General features: G+C 44.9%; 1 protein-coding gene across 3 annotated transcripts; it reads right to left on the reverse strand.

Annotated features, from left to right (window-relative positions):
* Positions 1-25: 25 nt before the first annotated feature.
* On the reverse strand, positions 26-20,023 carry LOC117161440 (uncharacterized). Of its 3 annotated transcripts, XM_033342993.2 has the most exons (3): positions 19,247-20,023; positions 5,314-5,672; positions 26-5,253 (listed from the first exon to the last, which is right to left on the reverse strand). In XM_033342993.2, the coding sequence occupies exons 2-3, from the start codon at positions 5,650-5,652 to the stop codon at positions 4,309-4,311; spliced, it is 1,284 nt and encodes a 427-aa protein (XP_033198884.1). In that variant the 5' UTR covers positions 5,653-5,672; positions 19,247-20,023; the 3' UTR covers positions 26-4,308. The 3 variants fall into 3 exon arrangements, with proteins under 3 accessions (XP_033198884.1, XP_033198881.1, XP_033198882.1); XM_033342990.2 differs by having other exon boundaries at positions 26-5,672; XM_033342991.2 differs by lacking the exon at positions 19,247-20,023 and adding an exon at positions 16,861-16,880 and having other exon boundaries at positions 26-5,672.
* Positions 20,024-22,373: the final 2,350 nt, after the last annotated feature.

A 22,373-nucleotide genomic window follows, 5' to 3' on the forward strand; every position in this document is an offset into this window, starting at 1 on the left:
CGATGACAAAGGAAGTCGTCACAAATATTGTCAAAAACATTGAAAATATTTATTTCGGTATTCATATACAAGTACACTACACGCTGTGGATATGTCACTTAGATCTAAATACTTATATCTCCGTACAGCCGGAGAAAGAAGGATCAAAATTCGACTTGGAATCATGTTTAATCGTAGACAACGGCCAACCGAGTCTCTAAGTCGCTTTACCATACTGTAAACTGCATAGGAACTGTATTCGAAACGTCCTCAAAGAAGCTATTTCAAGAGTGCAAATATATAAGGGGAGACACGATGGTTCAGAAATGTTGTGAGTTAGAAGTTCCTTCTCCGGCCGATGTTCGTTAACGCCTTCGATATTTGCGCCATAGTTTCATCGGCACGAGTAGCGTGCTTTTTGGCAAAAGAAGAAAAGAAAGAAAGAAAGGTGCAATTATGTACAAATATCGATTCATGGTCGCTGTGTTCGAAGGTAATGTTTTCTCGTGGGCAAGTAATCGTGAGATAAAAGATTATTTGGAATTTGTGAGTAAAAACTTTGCGACGATCACCACATGCGCACGGTTCGTGTGGCATTCTCTCTGTGACCACAAACGTGATCACGAATTAACACAATCGTTATTTACAAAGTACACGGATACCTGATTTTTTCCAAACACCGACTTCTTTCACTTTCTCTCTCTCTCTCTCTCTCTCTCTCTCTCTCTCTCTCTCTCACAATGAACGTGCTTTTAACCTCGAGCTGTTAGAAAATCTACAATTTTAATGTGGGCTGCGGGATAGAACATACAGCTTCGTTATTATAGGCACTCGTGGTATGTTACATTAAATCAACTGCGAAACGATGCACATCGTGTGCGACTATCGAGTCGTTGGGTCCGAGTGTTCTACATTTACCTCGATAACGAATTAAGAAAAAGGAGAAAAGAAGAGAAAGAAATTATATTTACATCGATACGTTATAAATGAGCACATTTTTCCGACAATTGATGAAAGAAATATTAAATCTTACACAACTCGTCTCACTACTCGACTCCCTTTTACTCTGAGCAAAACTGTGAAACGTTTGAGCGGCGGCAGCAAAAAGGAAAAACTAATTCATCGAGTATCGTTGTCGGCGATCGTTCGCAGAAAATTATCAACAATAATAATACAAACATGCCGTATAAAATATAGAAAATTCACGCGAGGAAGATAAAAAATACAAACGAAGTGAAAGGAGAGAAAGTAGGGTAAAGGGGGAGCATAGAAGCACGAGGAAGAATACAGATACGAGATCCTTCCGCGAATTACGCCGATTACGATTAATACAGTCTTGTGATGTGTCTTAGAAAACCTTAAGAAACACGCATATGCCGCAGACCTATAACGCGTTCGATCTGCTCAGAGATGTGTTCAAATATGATCGAGCTATCGTAATTTTGAGCCTCCAGTCCGTGATCATTTCTCCGACATCATAAACGTCACAGAAAGTAGCGCGATCGCCGCAACCAAATAGTAAATAAGTAACACGCTGTATTGTTTATTCATCTCAAAACTTCGAAGCAATAATTTTTGTTTTCCATGACATAGACGAAACCATGTAAAAATAGTATTTTCGACAGAGAAACACCAGAAATTATGTATCGCGTTCTTCATTTAGATTCTTTATATTCTTAATGCTACATTTATCTTCCTCTGGTCGAAATACTAATTTTTCACGTGGCTCACGTGGCGTATAAGCAGACGATTCATGATAAATAAAGGTTCGTTTTTTCTAAAAATGTAGTAGCTTCAGATTAACGTTTCGTGGCTTATCATACTGACGTACAGCGGGAGGCGTCAACGAACGAGTGGATCGAACGATTCGAGAATAATCTTCCTCTCTTTGCCTTTAATAAATAGTAACGGAAACATCGGGACAACGAATCGGTAGCCATCGTTGAGTCACTCTATCGCTTTGAGTTTCATCGTCGTTCGAATCGTAACGATGAATGACGCGTTCGATCGACGCTTCCGGCGTTCGCTAGAAATTTCGAAAAGAAAAGTTCCTCCGATTAGCGCGCGTTCTCTACAGCTTCCTCTTCTTTCCGGCGGACACGATTTCTTCGGTGCGATAATAGATCAAATAAAGAATCGTGTTACGCTCTTTCTTTACGTGTAACACCAAAGCGTTGCGCGCGTACAGACACACACAGAGACCATTCGTCTTATACTCTCACGATATCGAAAAATACGTTAATTTGAAGAAAAAAAATATATGTATATATCATATGTATATGTATATATGTATATTCCTTGCATATGTGCACTATGTATACATTACGTAACACCTATAGGCTCGCTTAATACTTTGAATACCGCGTGATTCCCGGTACATGATAAATCCCGTGATCCATCGTTCCTTCGATTAGAGGAAAAAAGAGAAAAAAAAGAAAAAAAAGAAAAAAAATGATAAGGAAAAAAGACTCGTAAAACAACCAGTTGGCGTCTTGTTTTCTGCTCGACTTTCGCTTCTCGTGCAAATTGCTTTTAACGATTGCACGAAGCACCAGCGAATAGAAAACAAATCTGGAACGTACACACGCACTCCTGCTCGTTTATACGTACATATATACATATGTGGTCGCGTTAATCGCTAATAACGAATGTATATTTATAAAGAAAAAGAAGAGGAAGAAGGAAGAAGAAGAAGAAGACAGGAGATGATTTTAGACAAGATGCAAAAAAAAGGAAAAAAAAAAAAGAACGTTGACGAGGTAACGCGATCGGTAAAAGGATGAAGGTTCTCTGCTATGTACTGGAAAAGCGATCGATGTTTTCGAGGCGCAATTGACTTGCACGGGATGGGAATTGGCGTTATTTGCGTATCGACTGGCAAGGTTGAATTTCAAGGAGAAGACATTAAGCAACGTGTTGGTGCGAGATTTGAACGAGGACGACAGAAGAATCGTCAGACAGAGACAAATAAACCTGGAATCGAAGCCACACGTTCGAACACCAATAAACACTTTGCTTTCCTCCTAGAAATTTGCCACGGATTCGGGCCAATGTTGCGCCACGCAAACATGGGTCGACGCGAACACGATGAACGGTTTTTGGGAAAGAGAAGAGATCGTGAATCGATAATACAAGGATGTTATTACTTTGCTCGATAACGATGCAGGGGAGTGGAGGCTTAAATCGTTAAGGATAACTGGCGGTAGTGAGATAGCCGGTTGCGCGACCAATTTATTAATCGGGAAATAAATTCGTAGTTTTCACGGAAAGAAATTCGATTCTCGTTAATCGGAAGATTTTCGAAGTCGTTTGCTAATAATTTTACATTTTATCACGAGATACGTATATATATACTATATATATATATATATATATAACATACTAGGAATTTTTATTCAGCAAGGATAAATACAAACGAATCTGAAGGTCTTCGTATTAACGAGATCGTTTCTCTGCCGTCAAGTATATGATACGAATCGAATATCGAATATCCAAATTATTCGAATCGTTGCTCGAGTTTGGCGCACAGTAGCAAATAAAACGGTCGGCTCGATTAGCCGTTGCACTTTTCGAATCAGCAAATGAACTTGCTAATGACAACAATGATAATAATAATTAAACAAAAGTATTCTAAGAAAGTCTTACAGTATAAATTACTTATAGTCTAGGATGTCGCATCTTTCTTATCGTCTAACTCGTCGTTACGATACCGCGGGACATTGGATGGAGTCCCATTTTGGCAAACGGGGCAACTCGAAAGCAGAAAAGCGCACCCGACAGTTGATTCGACTGATCCTCGCATTCCGCCGACTAAAATCGAATAATTTTCGACTGCCGAATAAAACAGCTATACCGTCCTTTTTATACGCTTCGTCTAGTCGATCTGTAATCGTTATCTGATCGATGAAAAACGGCATGCGATTTGTTTCACGCGATATTGGTCGATACCGAAGTACACGCGAATGCAAAACCGGTAGTGGTTGTTCCAAGAATGTACACTTCTCTACATTCCTTACCAACCTTCTCTGTCGTTCTTTACTCGCTCTTCAATTTACGACGAAAGAACGAGATCAAGCGACGATCGTCTGATCGCTATTTCCTTCTACCAACTAACAACAATCGCTACACTCGTTGAAGCGTTCGTGCGCGTGTAACCAGCGATCGAAGAGTACTTTCTATTTCTTGTCTCCCCCGTTTTCGATGCGATATGAGGAATTGCCGTCGTGTTGATCACCGTCGCACTTAACCTGGTACAACTCGAGGAGCAACGCGTTGGACAGTTGGCTCGCTCGCTGCGAAAAAGCCACCAAGAGGATACGACGATCTCTTTCACGGCCCATTGACTGTGGCGTTTGCGGGTAACGCGTGTCCCGTGACCAGACTGCTCTCCGTCGGCTTGCCGATACGGAGTATCGACTGAAGGGAGGCAACTTCGGAGGCGAGACGGTCCAGCCTCGATTTCACTTCCCTCTCGCTCTCAGGAACGGTAGACACGCTGGGGCCGGTCCATTCGGCGCCCAAGGAAATGCCCGAGTCACGCTCGTCGCTGGAACCTTCGTTGTCCCATGGTGGTGACGCTCTGGGTCCCGGTTCTTGTTTGATACCCTGAAGCGCGAGTAACGCGCTGGCCGCGTCCTTGTCGCCGATACGCGACTTGTGCCTCAGCTTGTGAGGTAGACTGTTGTTAGCCGCTGGATTCTGCGAGCTGACCACCAATTGCGGACCTTCGTCTCCGCTGCCGGATGATAATTCAAACGGCGATTGAGCGCGACGACCACGAGATAGGTTTAGAGCGCTGGTCGTGTCGAGGTGCATCGCCGGATGAGGATAAGGATATTGAAAACTTTCCGTCTCAGGGTACGAGGTCGTTTCGGGAACGTACAGCTGCGCGGGTGACCTGGGCGATCGTGCACCGCTGACTGGTTGATGGATCACCGAAGTATGCACAGGACTTGGTGTTCTTGCGTAGAGGAGAGCCGCCGAGGCTGGCAGTTTCGCCCTTTTGACGATGGGCGGGTCAGCGGGTAGAGCCGCGAGCACGTGTTCCGTGCTTATCACAGACTCACCGCATATACCGAACTTATCCCTGATCGCCTCGAGTTGCGCCTTCAGGATGTGGTTTTCCTTGCTCAGCTCCATGACTCGTTGCTCGAGTACCATGTCGTTGAAACGCCTTTTCTCTCGGGACCGTTTGGCTGCCTCGTTGTTGCGTCTCCTGCGGTCCCAGTAGCTGTCGTCCTTCTTGTTGTCCGGAATGAACTCCCGTTGCTTGCGCTGGGAAAATAGCTCTTTTCTGATGTCGAAGTTCGGAGGGAAATTTTCTGGGTGTGTCACCTGTTGGGCGTCGTGGTGATGGTGCGGCGGCGGCTGCTGCTGCTGCGTCTGTTGCTGCTGCGGCTGATGATGGTGATGATGTTGCGGAGGTTGCTGCTGCGGCGGCGGTGGCTGGTGCTGCGGTTGATGCTGGTGTTGCTGTTGCTGTTGCAGAGTCAATGGAGCACCATGGTGTGCCGGATGCGTCAACGGAGGCAACGGTCCATGGGCATCGTGTCCACCATGAACACCGTGACCGGCGTGCGCCATTGTGTGGGTGGCCGGCATATTGCTGTTCAAACACGCGGTCTCACCATTGATAGGCGATCCACTCTGGCGGGCGACAATTTCTGCCACCATAATTTGTCTTCTTAGTACATCTGCGAAGGAAAAACAAGTTGCGAATTAGATAAGACAGGTCGGGATAGAGACGATGCGTTTGCAACAATATGAATACAGTTTGGCGTCGAACGCGTGCGAACTAATCCGGCAGAATTAATAAGATCGTATATTACGTCGGTGGTTAAAGTGTCAGATAGCAAGGAGAACGATTCCCGAGTCAACACACGGGACGAGTTTATTAACGGCGGTGATGTAGCGCTGCGTGCCAAACGATCGCGATGACGAAAAGCGCAGCTTAGTGACAAGGCAACCTAGTCACGTAAGATACAAATAGATCAGAATGCGAGTATATTTACATTTAACAATTGTTTGTTTGTCGTGATTCAGCGTTTCTCGTATTCGACGCTCGTCACTCGTAAATACTAGAAAAATAGTAAATACGTCGTAACAGTGTTATTGGAACGCGATGTTCGCCTCTTTCGGACCTTCCAGCAAGGTCCTTCCAGCTTTTCAGTGAAACGTTTATTAATCCAAAGTGACGCAAATCCGTGGTGTAGCGAACGCATTTGCGATCCTAGCCACGTACGAAATGTTGTAGTCCTTGTGCGGTACTGTCACGCAACAGTCGAGTGACGGACATTACGAAAGAAGGTCGCGCGATACGGAATCAGGAAGAAGAAAAACAATGTCGAGAGATTTCTACAGATAGCCGACCTCCTATGCCGTCACTTTTTGTCGTGATCGTTGATTACACACGGTGTTTCAGATTACGATCCATACCGATCGTACGCGGCCTGCCTTTCCGGATTCGAATCGCAGAGACTTCAATTCGATCGACCGCGATTCGCGATGTGACTCAATGTGATCATTCCTTTCCCGTGACATAGCGCGTAATAATTGTAACAGACTGCATGTTAGAATTGTAATCAAACTGCTGGTTAATTCGATGACGCACACTTATGAAAATCGATCGTCACATTTGAAACAACTGGAAACAGCGCTTCGATGATAATTGCAATTTCTTGGAACGATTGTTCATTCATCTAGCTAATTACCTGCATCACGCGCCTGGGGAACGAACGTAACTTATCCTTATTTAGTCTAATTAGTGTAGCGAACAATTTGAATAAAGCATAATTAACTCGAAACTTTACTGTAATACCGTACTGTTGACAAAGTTAACCTAATACAAAGCAAATGTGTTATACATATGTATACTGCAGCTCGTTACAGTATTTCTTATCTACGAAAGCAAATACTAGAGAAAAATTCCGGAGGTGAGAGAACGGTTGCCAAGTAGCATAGTCACGCGCCGTTAAGTGTACGTTTAAGGTGCATACTCTGTATACATCAAGAAACCATTTGTATTCCGTGAGCGTGCATCGAAGATCATTGCCTTAACGCCGTGTTTGTACGGTGAGCGCGTTAAATCGTTTGTATAGCGATTCCCGATGCCAGCAGCGTGCAGCAGATACGCCGCTTATTTTGGGCCCTCGAGGACGATCGTTCTGTTGAGCAGGCGTGGGTGTGGCGACAGCAGATCATGCTCAACAACAGGGAGAGTATCTCCTCTCGTAAAGTTCCGTGACCGTTATACGAGAGAGTACGGAGCGGACAAAGGTGAAGAATTCCGAGAGATCGAGGGACGTGCACGTACTGCCAACAATACCGGTCCGGGCAACGCCGAGCACAAGTCGCAAAATAGCCTTGGGTAAGGTCGGGCTATTCCCCAAGGTCGAAGATGTCAACGAACCCGCCACCGTTGCCAGTCGACCAATAGAAATTTGTCGCCCCTTTTTCGAAATTAGTTTTCAACTATCAAAACGAAACGATCGCGTTTGTCGGTGCATAGTGATTCGATTTTAGTCAAACGATTTGTTATTTCGAGCACGTAATGTGGAATCGGTATTTGTATTTTCATTTTATTCATACATGTTATTTCTTATTTTAATGGCGCGCTTGAATTTTCTAGGCCCGAAAGAAATTCGAATGTAATTTATCTTTAATCATTTCTAAGATATGGTATGTAGGAAAATATTTGACGCGACGATACGCGAGTCCCCTTCGGTCGCACCATTGTCGCGACGAATGGCGAAGTTCGCGCAATGTTTACGATATTAGAACGCTCGAGATGTAACGATGACATACGCTTGAGCTTCGCCCCGGGCATGCGGCACAATTATGTAAGTGCTCGCGCGATCATTTCCGCAGATCGGTCATCATGTGCTCGAGTATTACGCCACCGATTCTCATAACGTGTTAATTGGACGCGATAAATGTCGGAAAATGATAACATTTGATTTAATAACTTGGTGTAATCTATCGGGAGGAAAATAAAACTGTCTTCCGCGATAATGCATGACCTACGAACAGCGATCGAGTCTATTCAATTATCGAACTTTTATAGCCACCTATTTATACAATGACCTACATACAACTCGGAGCAATTAAAAATAATTTGTTTTTGGGATGATCGAACGTTATTTTCGTGTCGTGTCTATCGTTGGAAAACGTGTGAGTATTAATTCGAGTGATAGTTATGTAAGGAAGCACGTGTGGCTGTGCGATACTTGCCACGTGCCATCGGCCGTTTACGGGTTGCATCGTGGAAATACTTATTTACCCAACCTTCGGTATTTATACTACGAAAACGATGTTTGGCTTTTACAACTACGTAAATAGGCGCTTGCGTGCTTTAGTTAAACGGAAATACGTCTCCTTCCTTGAACGATTATGTCTTACGAGAACACGCATCAATGTCATTCCATGAGAAAATAAGGTTACATTTTATTTCCCATACGAATTACGTTTTGAATATTTACATTCCAATATAAGTTTAAACATTTGTGTTTGGAATTAACGAATTAGTTTATTTCCAAAAGAAACAAACGACTTGAAATCTCCCGCTCAAAGCGTTCCATGTAACGCGCAGCTACGTCAGCGCACGTATCTTTCGATAATCGAAATTTCAAGATCGGGATACGCGGGCAAATTTCGATAATCGAAGACGCGTCATTTCTAACATTGAGCGTACCATAGCGACTTTCCGATAAAAAGATTCGAAGAAAGACATTCTGTACTCGAATAATTGTTCGAGACGTTTATATTTCGTGTACGGGAAACGCCTCGAGTGAAATTTAATTTATGGTGTGTGTGTTTATTGCGTGGAGAAGGAATAAACCAGCATACACTTCCTCTGGCACTGTCTTCTGTCAAGCATGGCTATAAATAGGTAGGTATCATCGTGCTTTTTTTCAATTATTCACGTTTCCACCGTTTTTTAAGCTTTCTTACATCTTTCCATCCACCTATCAACTAGAAGAATTTCCTTCCTTTATACTTCACGTCTTAACACGTAATGCGATTATTAAAAGCGCCATAGCTCTCGCGAAACAATTTAAGAAAAACGGGAGATCTCTTTAGCCATTTTCTGAAAATGCTCATTGGTCATTGTATCGGTTTATACATATTTATTCTCTCGCGTAATTAATCTTTTAAGGGGCTTTTATTAATACTCCGTATTGGTTTAACCCTAATGGGAAACAGAATACGCGTGTCGAGTAGATTAGGGTAACGAACTCGTGATGCAACGGGAGGAAGCGAGATGGCATGTTCGTGCGCTTAGAAAAGAGTAAGAGGAACCGAAACGGTAAGCTTGTGAATTAACTGTTGAAGCACGCGGCAGAGAGTTACGTAAGGGTCTCGTTGCATCGTGTACGCGTGCGTTTCCTCTATCCACGTGCTATACGCGCTTGTTAGAAGTGAATGTCAGCCGCTTATATCGTGGAAGCCCCTCACTATCCCGGTAAATATGTCAACGTATACGTGGATCTCTTCTAATCACGTACTTCTGGCCGAGAAACGTGCCTTCATGACCTCGCACAGACGCAATTTTACAATCTGCCATGCGTCCTTCCATCTATCGATTATGTATCTTCTGCCTTAAGTTACCTCCGTGCAGACTGCGTCACGGTTAGTTAGAGACTGCACCACTCGACGCTTCTGGGAAACAGACGACCAATATCGACGTTTCATCATGCAGGAAATTACAATTTTTGCGTTACCATCTGTGCACGATCTTTCATCGTTCCTCGCTAGAAGGCAGTGACAAGGATTTAAAAGGAAGACGCGTAGAGACCTCGATACGCTATAGCGGTCGCGTATAAGTCGGTCGTCTATGGTTCGCGCGTATCACGTTACATTTTCACATCGGCAACTTTGTAGTTCAACTTCGTTCCACTTAAACCTGCCGTTCTCAGAATTCTTATTTATGCCTATGTAATGATTTTCTTATTATTGTCGGAGTTCTTGTTACTGAATGCTCCTCCGCAGTATAATTCCCTGAATGTTAATATCTTCCAAAAACTCAATTTTCTCGTTAATTCATAACAGGATATACGTGCCGTGATATGATATTATTTCCCACTGTATTCAGATACTAATAATAAGTAGATATTACTCGTAGAAACAAGGAACAGGAAATGATCCCCGAAAAATTAGTAATCGTTTATTCGACCACAGATTAGATAATTAGACTTGAGTAGAGAATATGCATTCTTTTAGAAACCCTGACGATCGACTCGTAACATAGAATAGTATAGTTGCTAGAAAATGCTCCGTGCTATATACTCAAATCGATTATTTCTAATAAGAATATTCAACAGTACGATATTCTTATCAAGTTCGTCAGATCTGTCGCTTGATTTTCATTCACAATTAATGGAATCAATATACGAATATAACTATAAGTAAGGGGATTCAAAACGACAGGGTATCTAGTTGGGTAAATGGGCATTTAATTTTCGTTGCAACGCCAAGAGGTGTATAACCGAGACACGAAGCCCGCTCGAAATTGAGCAATCACCTGGAATTTCACTCGCGAAGTTACGTATACGCGAGCTCGCGTGACTCACATCGTCGCAGCTAGTTCTATCGATTCGACGATTTTTGTTAGAATAGAAAACATCGCCCACATAAAATTTCTGTCGTGACGAAATGCACGTAGACGCGGTGCACGCCAACTTAAGTGTTCTTCCTACCGATATACGTACAATTTCCTGAAGCGATTACAAATAGCTTCCATCGAATCACCGAATTTTCCGTCTACGTAACACGAGTCCACGGAACGCGTTATTTCGGTGTTTCGAAACCGAGTTCACGTGCACTTCCGTCTCGTGTATCTTTTTAATTTCGCTCGATTCCGCCGCATGACCGACCCACTATGTTCTGTAACGAAAGTCTCACCATATAAGTCATTTACAGTCTCACCAAAGTGAAACACTGTAAATTGGTACTTAATTTTGATTCATTACAGGCGAGGAAAGAAATTTCTTCTCCGTTTGGATTAGCAGTAATCGACTATCTCTGCTTTGCCTCTGGATATATACATACTTCGAGGAACCGAATCACTCGGCTCGGATATACGACACGTTCTCGGTGAGTCATATTTAGCCATTACATGTTTCTTTATGTGTATATTAGCGTGCACTAACGGGAGCCCGAGGAGCTGGCGTACGCGTGACGTGACGCGGTCCTGTGTATGGAAATACAAGCGAACGCGCACGCACGTGCGCGCACATACCAGGAACGTAGCACAGAGGGACGAGGTTGTCGCCCCTTTCTCGTGAAACTGGAAAATTTATCGGGAGTAACGAACACGCGCGGCACGCTGCCCGCCCTAAAACTTTACGGCCCCTCGTAAACGCTGGCGAACGATTCGTTAGAGCTAGAGCTAGAGGATAATAGAGGGGGAGACTTGTGTTCCGAACGTGAAATTATTGAACGGCCGTAGAACCGCGATTGGGATAATTTTGCAACGTTAACGATCGCGGGAACACAATTTCCCTCGAAACGAACGATAAAAATGGGAAAAGTCGCGCGCAATACTGGGTGCACGGTAATTATAAACGCGAGAAGGCGAACGTAGCGAACCTCGTACATATTCGGTTGCGCAAACGTCTTATAACGCTATGGTCGTATCGATGGACGCTAGGATTGTGTGGGTAGCTTTCGTTCTATGTTCGGGGTCAATATTTCTCCATGGAGATAATAATAGCGAACCCTTGGCGCGCGTTACGCACACACGAAATAATTACGTAGTATTGGGCAAGCGTTGGAATTGATCCGACCGGCGTGAGTCGCGTTGAACGTTATTGCCCCTTCCCGCAGCCCACGTTTCCCAGTAATCACGTTTCCTCAGAACAGTAGTAACGTTTCCGTGACGCTCCAGAACGACAAAATTGTTCCGTTATAGACAATGCGGACGTGCCTTTCGCGTGTATCAAATGTCCCAATAATCTATCGTATACAGTACAGCCACGAACATGCGATACGACTCGAACTATCGTAACGAAAAAATTCTCGAGTCTATTCGAGCGACGCACAATCCAGGCGACGCAGCGCAACTAACGAACCACGCGACATAAGCGATGCACACGTGTTGCGCGTGTTGCGCGAGTCATGTTTCACCTTCTGCTTAATAGTATTGGTGAACACGCGTGAATCACTCGTGTGCTGCACAGCAAAAATTACACGCTGAATTCACGGCTCGATTCTTGAATTATGAATCGTAATTGGATCGATCTGCGTATGTCACGTGCATCGATCGACTCGTACCGGTCTGTTGCGCGATGCGACACTAGCTCAGTAACTAGTGACGCAATTTAAACGAACACACTACGTGGACAAGTATACATGTACGTACGGACAAACACTGATGCACGTACGATTCGTATACGCGCGTTTTTTTACGAGGAAATGTTACGAACGGGGGAAAGGGTTTCCGTTATGAATTCGATTTGATCTGAAAAGTAATTCGACTCGATGGAAAATTCATAAATATCGTACAACGCGCGCTGTTTGCCGCCACGCTATTAATAACTAGCAATGACTTGGTCAACCGGCCGCGGTTGCGATGAATGATCTTACGACGCAGTTGTATAATTTCCTGTTTATCTTTTTCTTGATTTGCGGATATTTTATTTTTGATCGATGAACATAAAATGGATATATAAGACAGCGCGTCGTATTTTACCAGTCATTCAGGATTATCGAGTTCCACACTCGGTACTATTCGACCGCTGCGTTGATAACGCTATAAATAGAGAGGAATAGAGCGCGGTTGGGAAGATAATATCGTTAAGTGTTTTATCAATTAGTTGTTTGCATTCTTCTACGAGGAAAACACGAGAACGATCTTGTCCGGTACGTTCTCGTCGATTTCGGAACAAAATTCTTGTGGAATGGATACAGGCGACTTATGTGGCCTATACCTTCTGGTAACAACTGAGAAGCCGGTTACTCTGCAATCACGAGTATCTGACTAATTCTTCTGAAGCGGAGGAAAAATTATGCGTGTCGGAGACACGGGTTTCGCCGTCACGCGTATCCACACGTGTAGAATCGTCACAGTAGTTGCGCAATGGTCCGAAGCGGCGCACGTGGTCGTCGAACATCAGCTTCGTTTTCGAGCAAATATAAGCTGTCGATGGCTTGCTTCTTCGCATATGAGAAAATTCGATTCCACTCTTGTCGATGGAAATATTTCTGGCCATTCTTCCAGTTTCTCATTGTCTTCGCCGGATATACGTATTCATCGAGTTCGTTGCTTTTCTGGTTCGCTTCGTTGGTTGCGTAGCGCGGAAATCTTCTTCTCGTTGACAGAGGAAAACATAAGAGGAAGGAACTGATCCAATTTAATCTCGTTTTAATGGCGCTAGTATACTCGGTTTCGTTAATAATCTCGTATATACAGTCAAATTGTAAATTGCGAATGACGAGGGACGAATCCGTTGACCCGATGCCAACTAGCAATGCTATTTGTTTTTCTTCTGACACCAGCTTTTCAGGGAACGCGGCGTACGACTGCAATGAACGGATACGAACGATCGTCCTGGCTCTTCGTAGAAATTTATTCGTACGATATTTCACGAACGCATCGTACGGTGGATCTAACGCGAAAATATGATTCGGCATTGATCCGGCATCATTGATCGAGCCGATGATCGATAACGCAAAAGTTACGATTATACAATCGATCGCGCAAGGGAAACACGGCTATCGTTCGTCGAGGAACCTCGAGGCACGCATTGTTCCCGCGTGACCGCGTCCTTTTCTTCTGGTTGCTCCAAATCGTCTCGACTCGGCCACATGACGCACAGTTACGTAACGGCCAACCAAAGCACGTTGTTTTCCGTACCGCAGTGGCGATGCGCGTAATATACCGACTATAACACGCCCTCTTTGCTAACCATCCTTTTCACTTTTCTTCGTTCGTAAATTCTCTATCCGTTTGGATTTTCAAGTTCCCTCGGTAGCCCGCCACAACCTTGTTCCTCGCTCTTTTATCAGCATCTTAAGGACACGACCGTTATCTGTCCCATTACCCTGAAACTGGACACGCTGGTTATCAAATTCCTCGTGTTCAACGACGTGTCGACCGCCGCGTTTCTCGTATGTCGTTCCTTCCACCGCTCTTTTTACCGAGAGGAGTCTCTCTAACGTAATGATAACGTAATAGATATAGTCGATTTACTGTTGTAGACACGTTCCGTACCACGTACCACGTACCCACGGCATCGTTACGTAATATTTGAGCGTAGGTCTGTTTCAAATCCCTTCATTCAATCGGTCTCGCTTATCGACCAAGAATCTGCTGGAATAGATAACACCGGAAGTCTCCGGACGATCGTATAAAGGCGCTAGTAGAGCAACTAGAAGTTGCTCTCGGGATACTTATGTCATCGATTAGCATATGCTATACGGTTGTCGTTATTCGCTTGAAAACGATGGTCGAGCGATATCGTCGAAGGTTGCAAGAAATTTCTTTTCGCGAGACATTTTTAGCGGTTAAAAAGGTCGTATAGGTCCGCGGTATTTAAATAAGAAACACAGAGGGGAACGACGATACGGAGGAGAAGAGCGAGCGTTCCAAAAATGCGGGGATAGAAACGCGCGCGGGCCTGAAATAGTTCTCGGAGTACGTCGAACTTTAAGTACAATACATAAAGGCACGTGCACAATGCTAGCCACTCGATACGGCTCGGCTGTGCGTGTTACGATTGCGGTCAGCGCTCACGTAACAGCCGACCGTTGATACCGTTATCGGACCGACACAGGCATTTCGAACCGGTCTCCGATTTCGTTTCCCGCTTATTATGCAATTGGTCCGCGATAACGCGACCGCCAACTGAAAAACGAAAAAAGGCAACTCGCGACACGCGTTGGCACTCTTTTTCCCCTCTCCTTGCTCTTTCTTCTGTCTTTTGCTCCTTCGTGTTTTCATCATTGTTCACGCCCCGATACGTTACTCCGCGTATCCTGTTCGATTTTCGAGCACTTCGTTAGGTACAGTTAAACGAAACGGTTACACAAAACCGCGCGTCTCGCGCGTAACACATTTCGGGAAAAAATTGCAGATGCTACGTATGCGTAATCCTGTAATCTAAAGACGAATAGTAGGTTAGGAATACGCAACGTGATTTTACAGAAGTCTGAGAAATTATACGATAATTAGATAAACGAGCAACGAACTGAAAGTTAGCGCGCAGACGTTGATCGATTCGATAAGTCAACTCATTTATTTCTGAATAGAGTTTGCTTCGAATTTATTAAATAATCATGCAGCGGAAATCGGGCTTCCTTATTCGTGAAATTATATTCACTGGATGAAATCATCCAATTGTCCTATTATTTCCTAGACGTTCTATGTGTACAATCGATCTAACGCGTATTATTTCACTGTTGATTCAACTTGACTTTTGACGATACGCTTAATCTTCGGTCTCACTATTGCGGCTATTTTCGTCAGTGATAATTCCGTGGCCCTTTTCAAGCCACGCACGACGATAATTTCCTTCGTTATCAGGACGCGTACAAACAATAGGGAAATCAGTGATGTCGATAAAAACAAGCGCGACGACAGAGAGACAAAGTACAAAGAGTAATCACGCCATGTCATTGTATCGTAATTATTTGGCTTATCTGAATTTTTGCACGTTCCACGTGAGCATCGTCGGTTGATCGCGTTTCTCGTCCGGCGACACGTGACCTGAGGTAACGTGTTGCCCGTCCGCGAATACGTTTTCCCTACCGAACGGCGCGTGCGGTTACGTAACGAACACGTGGAACGGATACCAATGACGAATAGACGACGTTCGTTAGTATACGTTGCGTGTACTAAGTTGCTTGGATCATCGACGATGTATTTTATGGATGCATCCCGATCAAACTGGACGGGAAAGCACGCGATAGGAGAGCGGCCGAGTGGGCGTTTCGACTGATAAACAATGCGAGACCGGCTTAAGAAATAACACGCGGTGTGTGATGCAACTGGCCGCGGTGCATAGTATAGAAATGCTCGCGCAATTCGCGCGCGCCGGTTCTAGCCTAGTGCGCGGCTTCTCTCTCTATCGTTGCTGTTCTCTCTACGGTTGTGCTCTCCCGCCACGTGACTCCTACACGTGCACGCCGTGTTATGCTAGACCATTCACCTTCGTTGCATAACAGAAACGCGAAAAGGTCATCGGGAACAACGGAGCCTGATATTTCCTAATATGATTGATAAATCGCGAGCTCGATCACGCCAATCGGTCAATTAGGCTCGATCACAAGCATCTCGACGATCTTGCTGTTCCTTTTTAGAAATCGGCGAACGCGTTCCCGACGATTCATAATTACGCGAAACGTATAGTATCTACGAACGTGATATAGCGAGGTCGTAGAATCAGTGGCCGAAGTAGGCAGCCTAAAAAAAGTATATAGCGAGTTGAAGATGTTCGGAAGATCGATTCTAAACATCGAAATAAAAACGAAAATTGATATGTAAAAACGTCCGTCGGCGCTTATTACTTTGAGTTGCAAGAAATTCAATTTTGCGTAACGATCGACGCCGGTCCTCGATGACTTAATTTACAACTTCTTTCTATTTCGGTCCCGTATTATAGATTTTACGAGCGAACCAAGGAAAACGTACAGAAACGAAATGATCATTATCTGCTCGTTTAATCCGATGTAACACTCAGAAACAGTTATCACAGTGCACGTTATGAAAATTTCTTTCGAACTCGATGTGATCGATGAACGTGCGATGACGCAATGCACGATCCGCAATATCCGAGCCGGCCGCTACTTAGCACACGCACGCACGAGCACAAGAGTACAGATGTAATATATCAAACTCTACACGTATCTACACCAAAGAAACCGTATCGAGAAGGAGATACATACATACTTCTTGACGATTCGTAGCCGGCTATGCATACTGTGGTACTGCGTCCGCGCACCTCTATGCACGCGAATATAATACCTCCGCGTCATGCATTTCCGTGAACGGTAGATACCGCTAATCCGGATTGATGTGACACCAAACAATCTAGATCGACCGTTTCAGATAACGAACCATACACAATGCGAATCCGCTAAGTCCCTGCTGACTGACTTTGTCGATATCATTCGATATTTCACCATTGCGATATGCTTTGGATATTTGATGCAGCACAAAGCACAACCTTGGACGACGAATCGCGAATCCACGTATACCTACGAATGATAATTAGCCCTGGATACCGCTCGATTGCGTCACCTTGCAACGTGATTCGCGATAAATGAATTCGAAGGATCGAAACAATAGCGGATAGATAAATTATTAATAAATAAGTTTGCCGATGATGATAGGATTATTTATAACGCAAGTGTGTGTAATAAGGTGTAACGTACACCTTCGAGTATTTTTAATTTCTAATGGATAATCGTGCAATCGATCGGTTGCACGAACAAAAGTTGCAGTTTAAACATATGTTCGCGCATTAGAAATCAAATATACGTTGTAATTTCTATTCTGGGATAATCTCTACTTATCAATACCTTCGCGATAACATTGACAATCTGCATTGTCGATATTCACCGATAACGGTGCAGCGTCAAATTTCCAATCCTTTTAGCTGTATGATCTACGGAATAACTTGGACGACCTTCAAACAGGAAAATTTCGACGATCGAACAGGACTTTCGTTGCTTTATCGCTAATCACTTTTAGTTGCCACTGCCATCCCTTGCCCGCGATGTTCGTGACCGTTTTTAAATTGCTCGCGTTTGACCAAGCAGAAATCAGCCAGCGTATCTTGGTATCTTGGTATACATACACGTGCGTGCCCTTCGCTTCAAGTCCACGAAGCTCGTTGCCTTGTTGCACACACGCTTTACGCTACGACGAGGTTGAGAGTTTTGCAAATTAGGCCGTGGCCCACTTCGCCTGCGATAGTGAGAAGGTGGCGGCGCGGCGGTAGTAGCGAGAGAAGAGTAGTGGGATCGATCGAGGATGGGGGGATATACAGAGCGCAAAACACGATCGAGAATGGGGGCTGGTTGAACAGTTCCCGTTTCGAACGAGGATCCTGATCGGTCGAATGCTCTCCGAAGCGACAACGACCCCTTTGGAAATCGCTAGAAATCTACAAAACTATTCCAACTTTGTTCGTTCCTTTCAACTTTCCCACATTTTCCTGAATTATTTCTCTTTTTTTAATCGGTTCGGCTAGTAGCAATATCCATTTTTTCAACTCCACGCTATAGAGTTAGAATATCTTCACGACGAATACGTGCCGTCGAACATTCGTTTGGGAAACCAGCGACAATACCGTCCGGTTGTACGTTATATTCTCCGTGTTGAGGAGAGATAAGGATCAAAGTCCTCCTCGCTTCGTCACGAATGACGCAACGACCGCTGCCGCGTTGCTCACGCGTTGCACGAGACTTTCGTAAGCGCAGCCTTTCCTCGCTTCACTCGCCGCTCGTTGCCTCGTCCATCGAAACGTCCTAGTCCGTCACGATGCTCGATCGTAAAATAATTCCATGCTCCCTTGTCCTTCGTTTCAAAAGAACCGTGCAACGCTTTTCTTCTATTTTCTTATTCGCGTTGAATACAACGATCAATGTTCAAAGAGCGAGCTAATGATTCAGGCGTTGATAACGCGATAAGATAGGCGAAGCTGATTGGAACGAAAACAATGAGTGCACGAGTTTATTGCGCCCGCGAATTGCAGTCAGACGTTGCGTCAACCGAATTACTTTTGAAGGTCAGAGTCTCCGAGCATTCAGGGTCGTTTGGCAAATATCACAGGCTCGGATCGATAATCGTGATTCTCGATCGATTCGACGAGCGAGTAGGTTTTGCCGCTTCCATCGATTCGAAAAACACCCGCCTGTCACGTACGCGTCGAAAGTTCACTTTCGATATAGCAGAAGTAACGAGGATTTATCATTGGTAATTATTCGCAGGGCAATTCTGTTTCTCGAAATTGGGAATCGGTTGTACTCGATCGAAGCACGTATTCGCGATAGTTATTTCCAACGGGTTTAGTACAAAGTCCTGGCGCGTGACAAGTTGCCAGCAGATAACGTTCTATTCTACAAATTATTACAAGGCCGCCTCGAGCGTAATCATAAGTATTCGTTTCCGTTTCGGGAAAAACAACGGATTCGTGATGTCGATTTGATCTGATCGCACCTGTGTTCTTTGAAAGTGTCGTTGTCGAACGAAACGGGGATAAGAACGCGCGATCGGACAGGAAAAATCGGTGTAAAGTTTGTAACATATGTCGTTTGGAGTACTCACCAATTTTGAAAGATTCTGACGAGCACGATCGAACGACAGTACAGCGATCCACTTTGCCTCCTCTAGATCGATGAAAAGAGACGGTGCGCTGCACTCGTCGATTGATAAACGGTCGAACGTGTAAAGTTTATCCGCGAAACACCGAGATAGTCACTGGCTGAGCGTAAAGTATCCCGTTCGTCGAACCAACGTAACGAGAATCACCGTCATAATAACGTCTGCTATCGCGGCTTGCGATCGAACCGTTTTCCCTCTTCCACGGGTAAATCCAAGCGAATCCCTCGAGAGTGGACGGTAATCGTGTCGTATATTTATATCACACAAAACGGAGATGCAGAGTACTAAAAAATACGGAGAGAACCAAAATGTGTTCGTAGCGTGTCTACGATGTGGCAAAATCCAGTATATCGTTTAATTTCCTTCTCTTTCGCCGATGGAAAGGAGAAACAAAGGCACACGTCGAGAAACTAACGAGAGCACTGATCGTGTTTTCGCGTGAAAGCGTGAATGTACGTAGATCTCGGACAAAGAACGCGAAACCAATGGACCGATCTTGCTTAGCGGTGAACACGATGAACTTGAACTGTTGGCGAGCAGGTGACAAGGAGCTACGTGTTAGTGTCAGCCCCTTGCTAATCGTCCAATTACTTGAGACGAGATAGCACAATACGTCTTGCGCGCAGAAACACACGTCCGATCGCTACGGTGTCGGCCTGCAAACTGACTACACGCTGCGTGAGACTCGCGACTCGCGACTGCCGTCTTGGCCCCAATGTCGTCTGGCTTCGAGTTTGATGCGAGAAGGCTGACGCGGTCACGTGTGTCGGTGTGTACGTGATCGTGTCTACCGGCGTTGCTCTTCGACCGTGGTAGTGACGAGGTTTTTGGTGGGGAGGAGCACAGGTCCACCCGCCGGGGGAAGTTTATGCCTGGTTTATGCTCGGTTTATGTGCACTCCCCACTACCGGCCGGTCCGCACACAGTGCCAGGCGGCTCTGCGTCAGAGTGCCGCGACCATTCCCCTCCACGCCGTGTCGTGCTCACCCCCACTCGCTGCGCTGGTAGGTGCACCGCGTCAGATCTTTTGGCCGCGTCGGCACCGAGACCACGCAGCGTTTGCCGTACGACGTACGCGCGATTAGATTGCGTCGCGCGGCGACACTGAACGCTTCGCGAGCGATGCTCCATTCTGAACGTCGTAATACGTCTTCACTTCTTTCGATTCTCTTTTTACTTGCGAATTACTTCTTACGAAATATTTGAAAGTTCAGAGTACATATCCACGTAACGTAGGATTCCATGTTATAGCTTCATTCGTTGTTGCATTCTTGCCATAAAAACACGACCGTTTGTTTCTATTTCGCTTGGAACAAGTTTGGAGCAGTCTTGGAACCTCGCGATGTTAGACAAGAAAAAGTTTGTTTCGATAGGATTACGAGATACGATAGATAGAGCGGATTAGAACGTGGTTTCGACCCATGAAAAACAAAGAGTTAGACCGGGCCGGGCCGGGCCGGGCCGGGCCGAGTCGAGCGAGCGCCACTTGAACGAGTCTGTTGCAAGGACCCTCCACCTCTTGCTCCACCTCCGTCCTCTATAAACCGAATGCCAGACAACGAGGGCATCAGCCCCCATGAATCACCGCCGGTCACCTTCACTTTTTATGCAAGTTTGTTCTCACCCGGCCTCGCCGGTTGAACGAATCCTCGTGCCTCTTGACGCAGGATCGATACGGAAATTTGCGTTGCAACGTAATCACGGTTTCAGGCTCGTTTGTCTGGAAATTAAGCGAGACGAAGACGGTAAATATTGATCTCGCTCTCCTTTCATCTATCTTTACATCGTTCGAAATATTCTTTTTCTATAACTCGTCATCTTGTGGGGTATATGTATATATATATACACATATTTTTAATATTATTGTATGCGTTATATCGCCACGAAACAGGCATGCACAGGCGATAAATCACGCGGTATATGTTGATCGCGTCGCTTTTCTGCCGCGATTCGACAGTCCGATTTGCATAGATCGCTTATATGCATAATGATCGTGCGAGCGCGCGCTTATGGCGGGCGAATTTGGAATTTCAAGGACACGTCGGGACGTGCACTGCCTCGATATCTGGCGCGCGTGCTCCTCGCCGCTGCAGTTTCCTCTGTACACTGCAACGCGCGGTTTTTCTCACCGCGCGAATCGGTGGCGCCGATAAAAATAAAAACTCTTCGCCGCTGCCGATCGATTGGGTCGATGCCAGTCGCGAAAGTATCGAGTCCTCAACGATTCGACCGGAATCTCGTTAAATAACAAAGAAGAAAAGAACGCCGCGCGTAGGATCGACCGTTTTCTCGTAAATTGCGTCGATGCATCGGTCACGCGTATCAAACCGTTCCCTAAATACCGTATTTATTACTATTGTGCGACTGCGTATTAAGTTTATGGCTGCAGAGCACCTCTTCTTACTCTTACTGTGCGCAATAACTATTTCTAAACGAGATCCTCTTCGTCTTTGGGAACGTAGTTGCCTTGGTTAGCGACACGTGCGCTCGTCTATCATCGAAAGTGGATAAAGTTCAGGGTAAATCGTTTATTTAAGTTCGTCTTATAGGGTGGATAAATTCAATGCGACTCTGTTGTTAAATTCGCTATTCGAAACGTTCGGTTCGAACGCATAGAGGCATTCTTTTCGCGAATTACGCAATGTTTGTACGACTCGTAGAATTTCGTTCGGTCTCCCGATTGTTGTCGGAATTTCTAAATCATTCGAGTGGGCGAACTTCCAGTTATTTTCAGCCGCGCATCTACGCTATTTATGCTTCTTTGCATTATTCAGGGTAATCTTCTGCAAGCCCGTTGCGCCTTCCGGAAATAGGTAACGTCGGGGGGTTGCGATCTAAATATATTCTCGAGTACACGGTACGGAGTAACCACGAAGGGTTGAAAATTCAGGGTTAAAATTCAGGGTTGAAACCTAAAAATACCTAAAAAATAATCCGGCATTTTCAATCGCTCACAGGGAGCGTAATTAAAAGGATCGATGCAATTCTACCACCGATTGAGCCGTGTTCGTTGTTAAAGAACATCGATACCGTCGATCGTTAAAGTTTTTACAGAAATTACTGAACTGCT

Source organism: Bombus vancouverensis, chromosome 4 (assembly GCF_051014615.1).
Source record: "Bombus vancouverensis nearcticus chromosome 4, iyBomVanc1_principal, whole genome shotgun sequence".
Taxonomy (NCBI): Eukaryota; Metazoa; Arthropoda; class Insecta; order Hymenoptera; family Apidae; genus Bombus; species Bombus vancouverensis.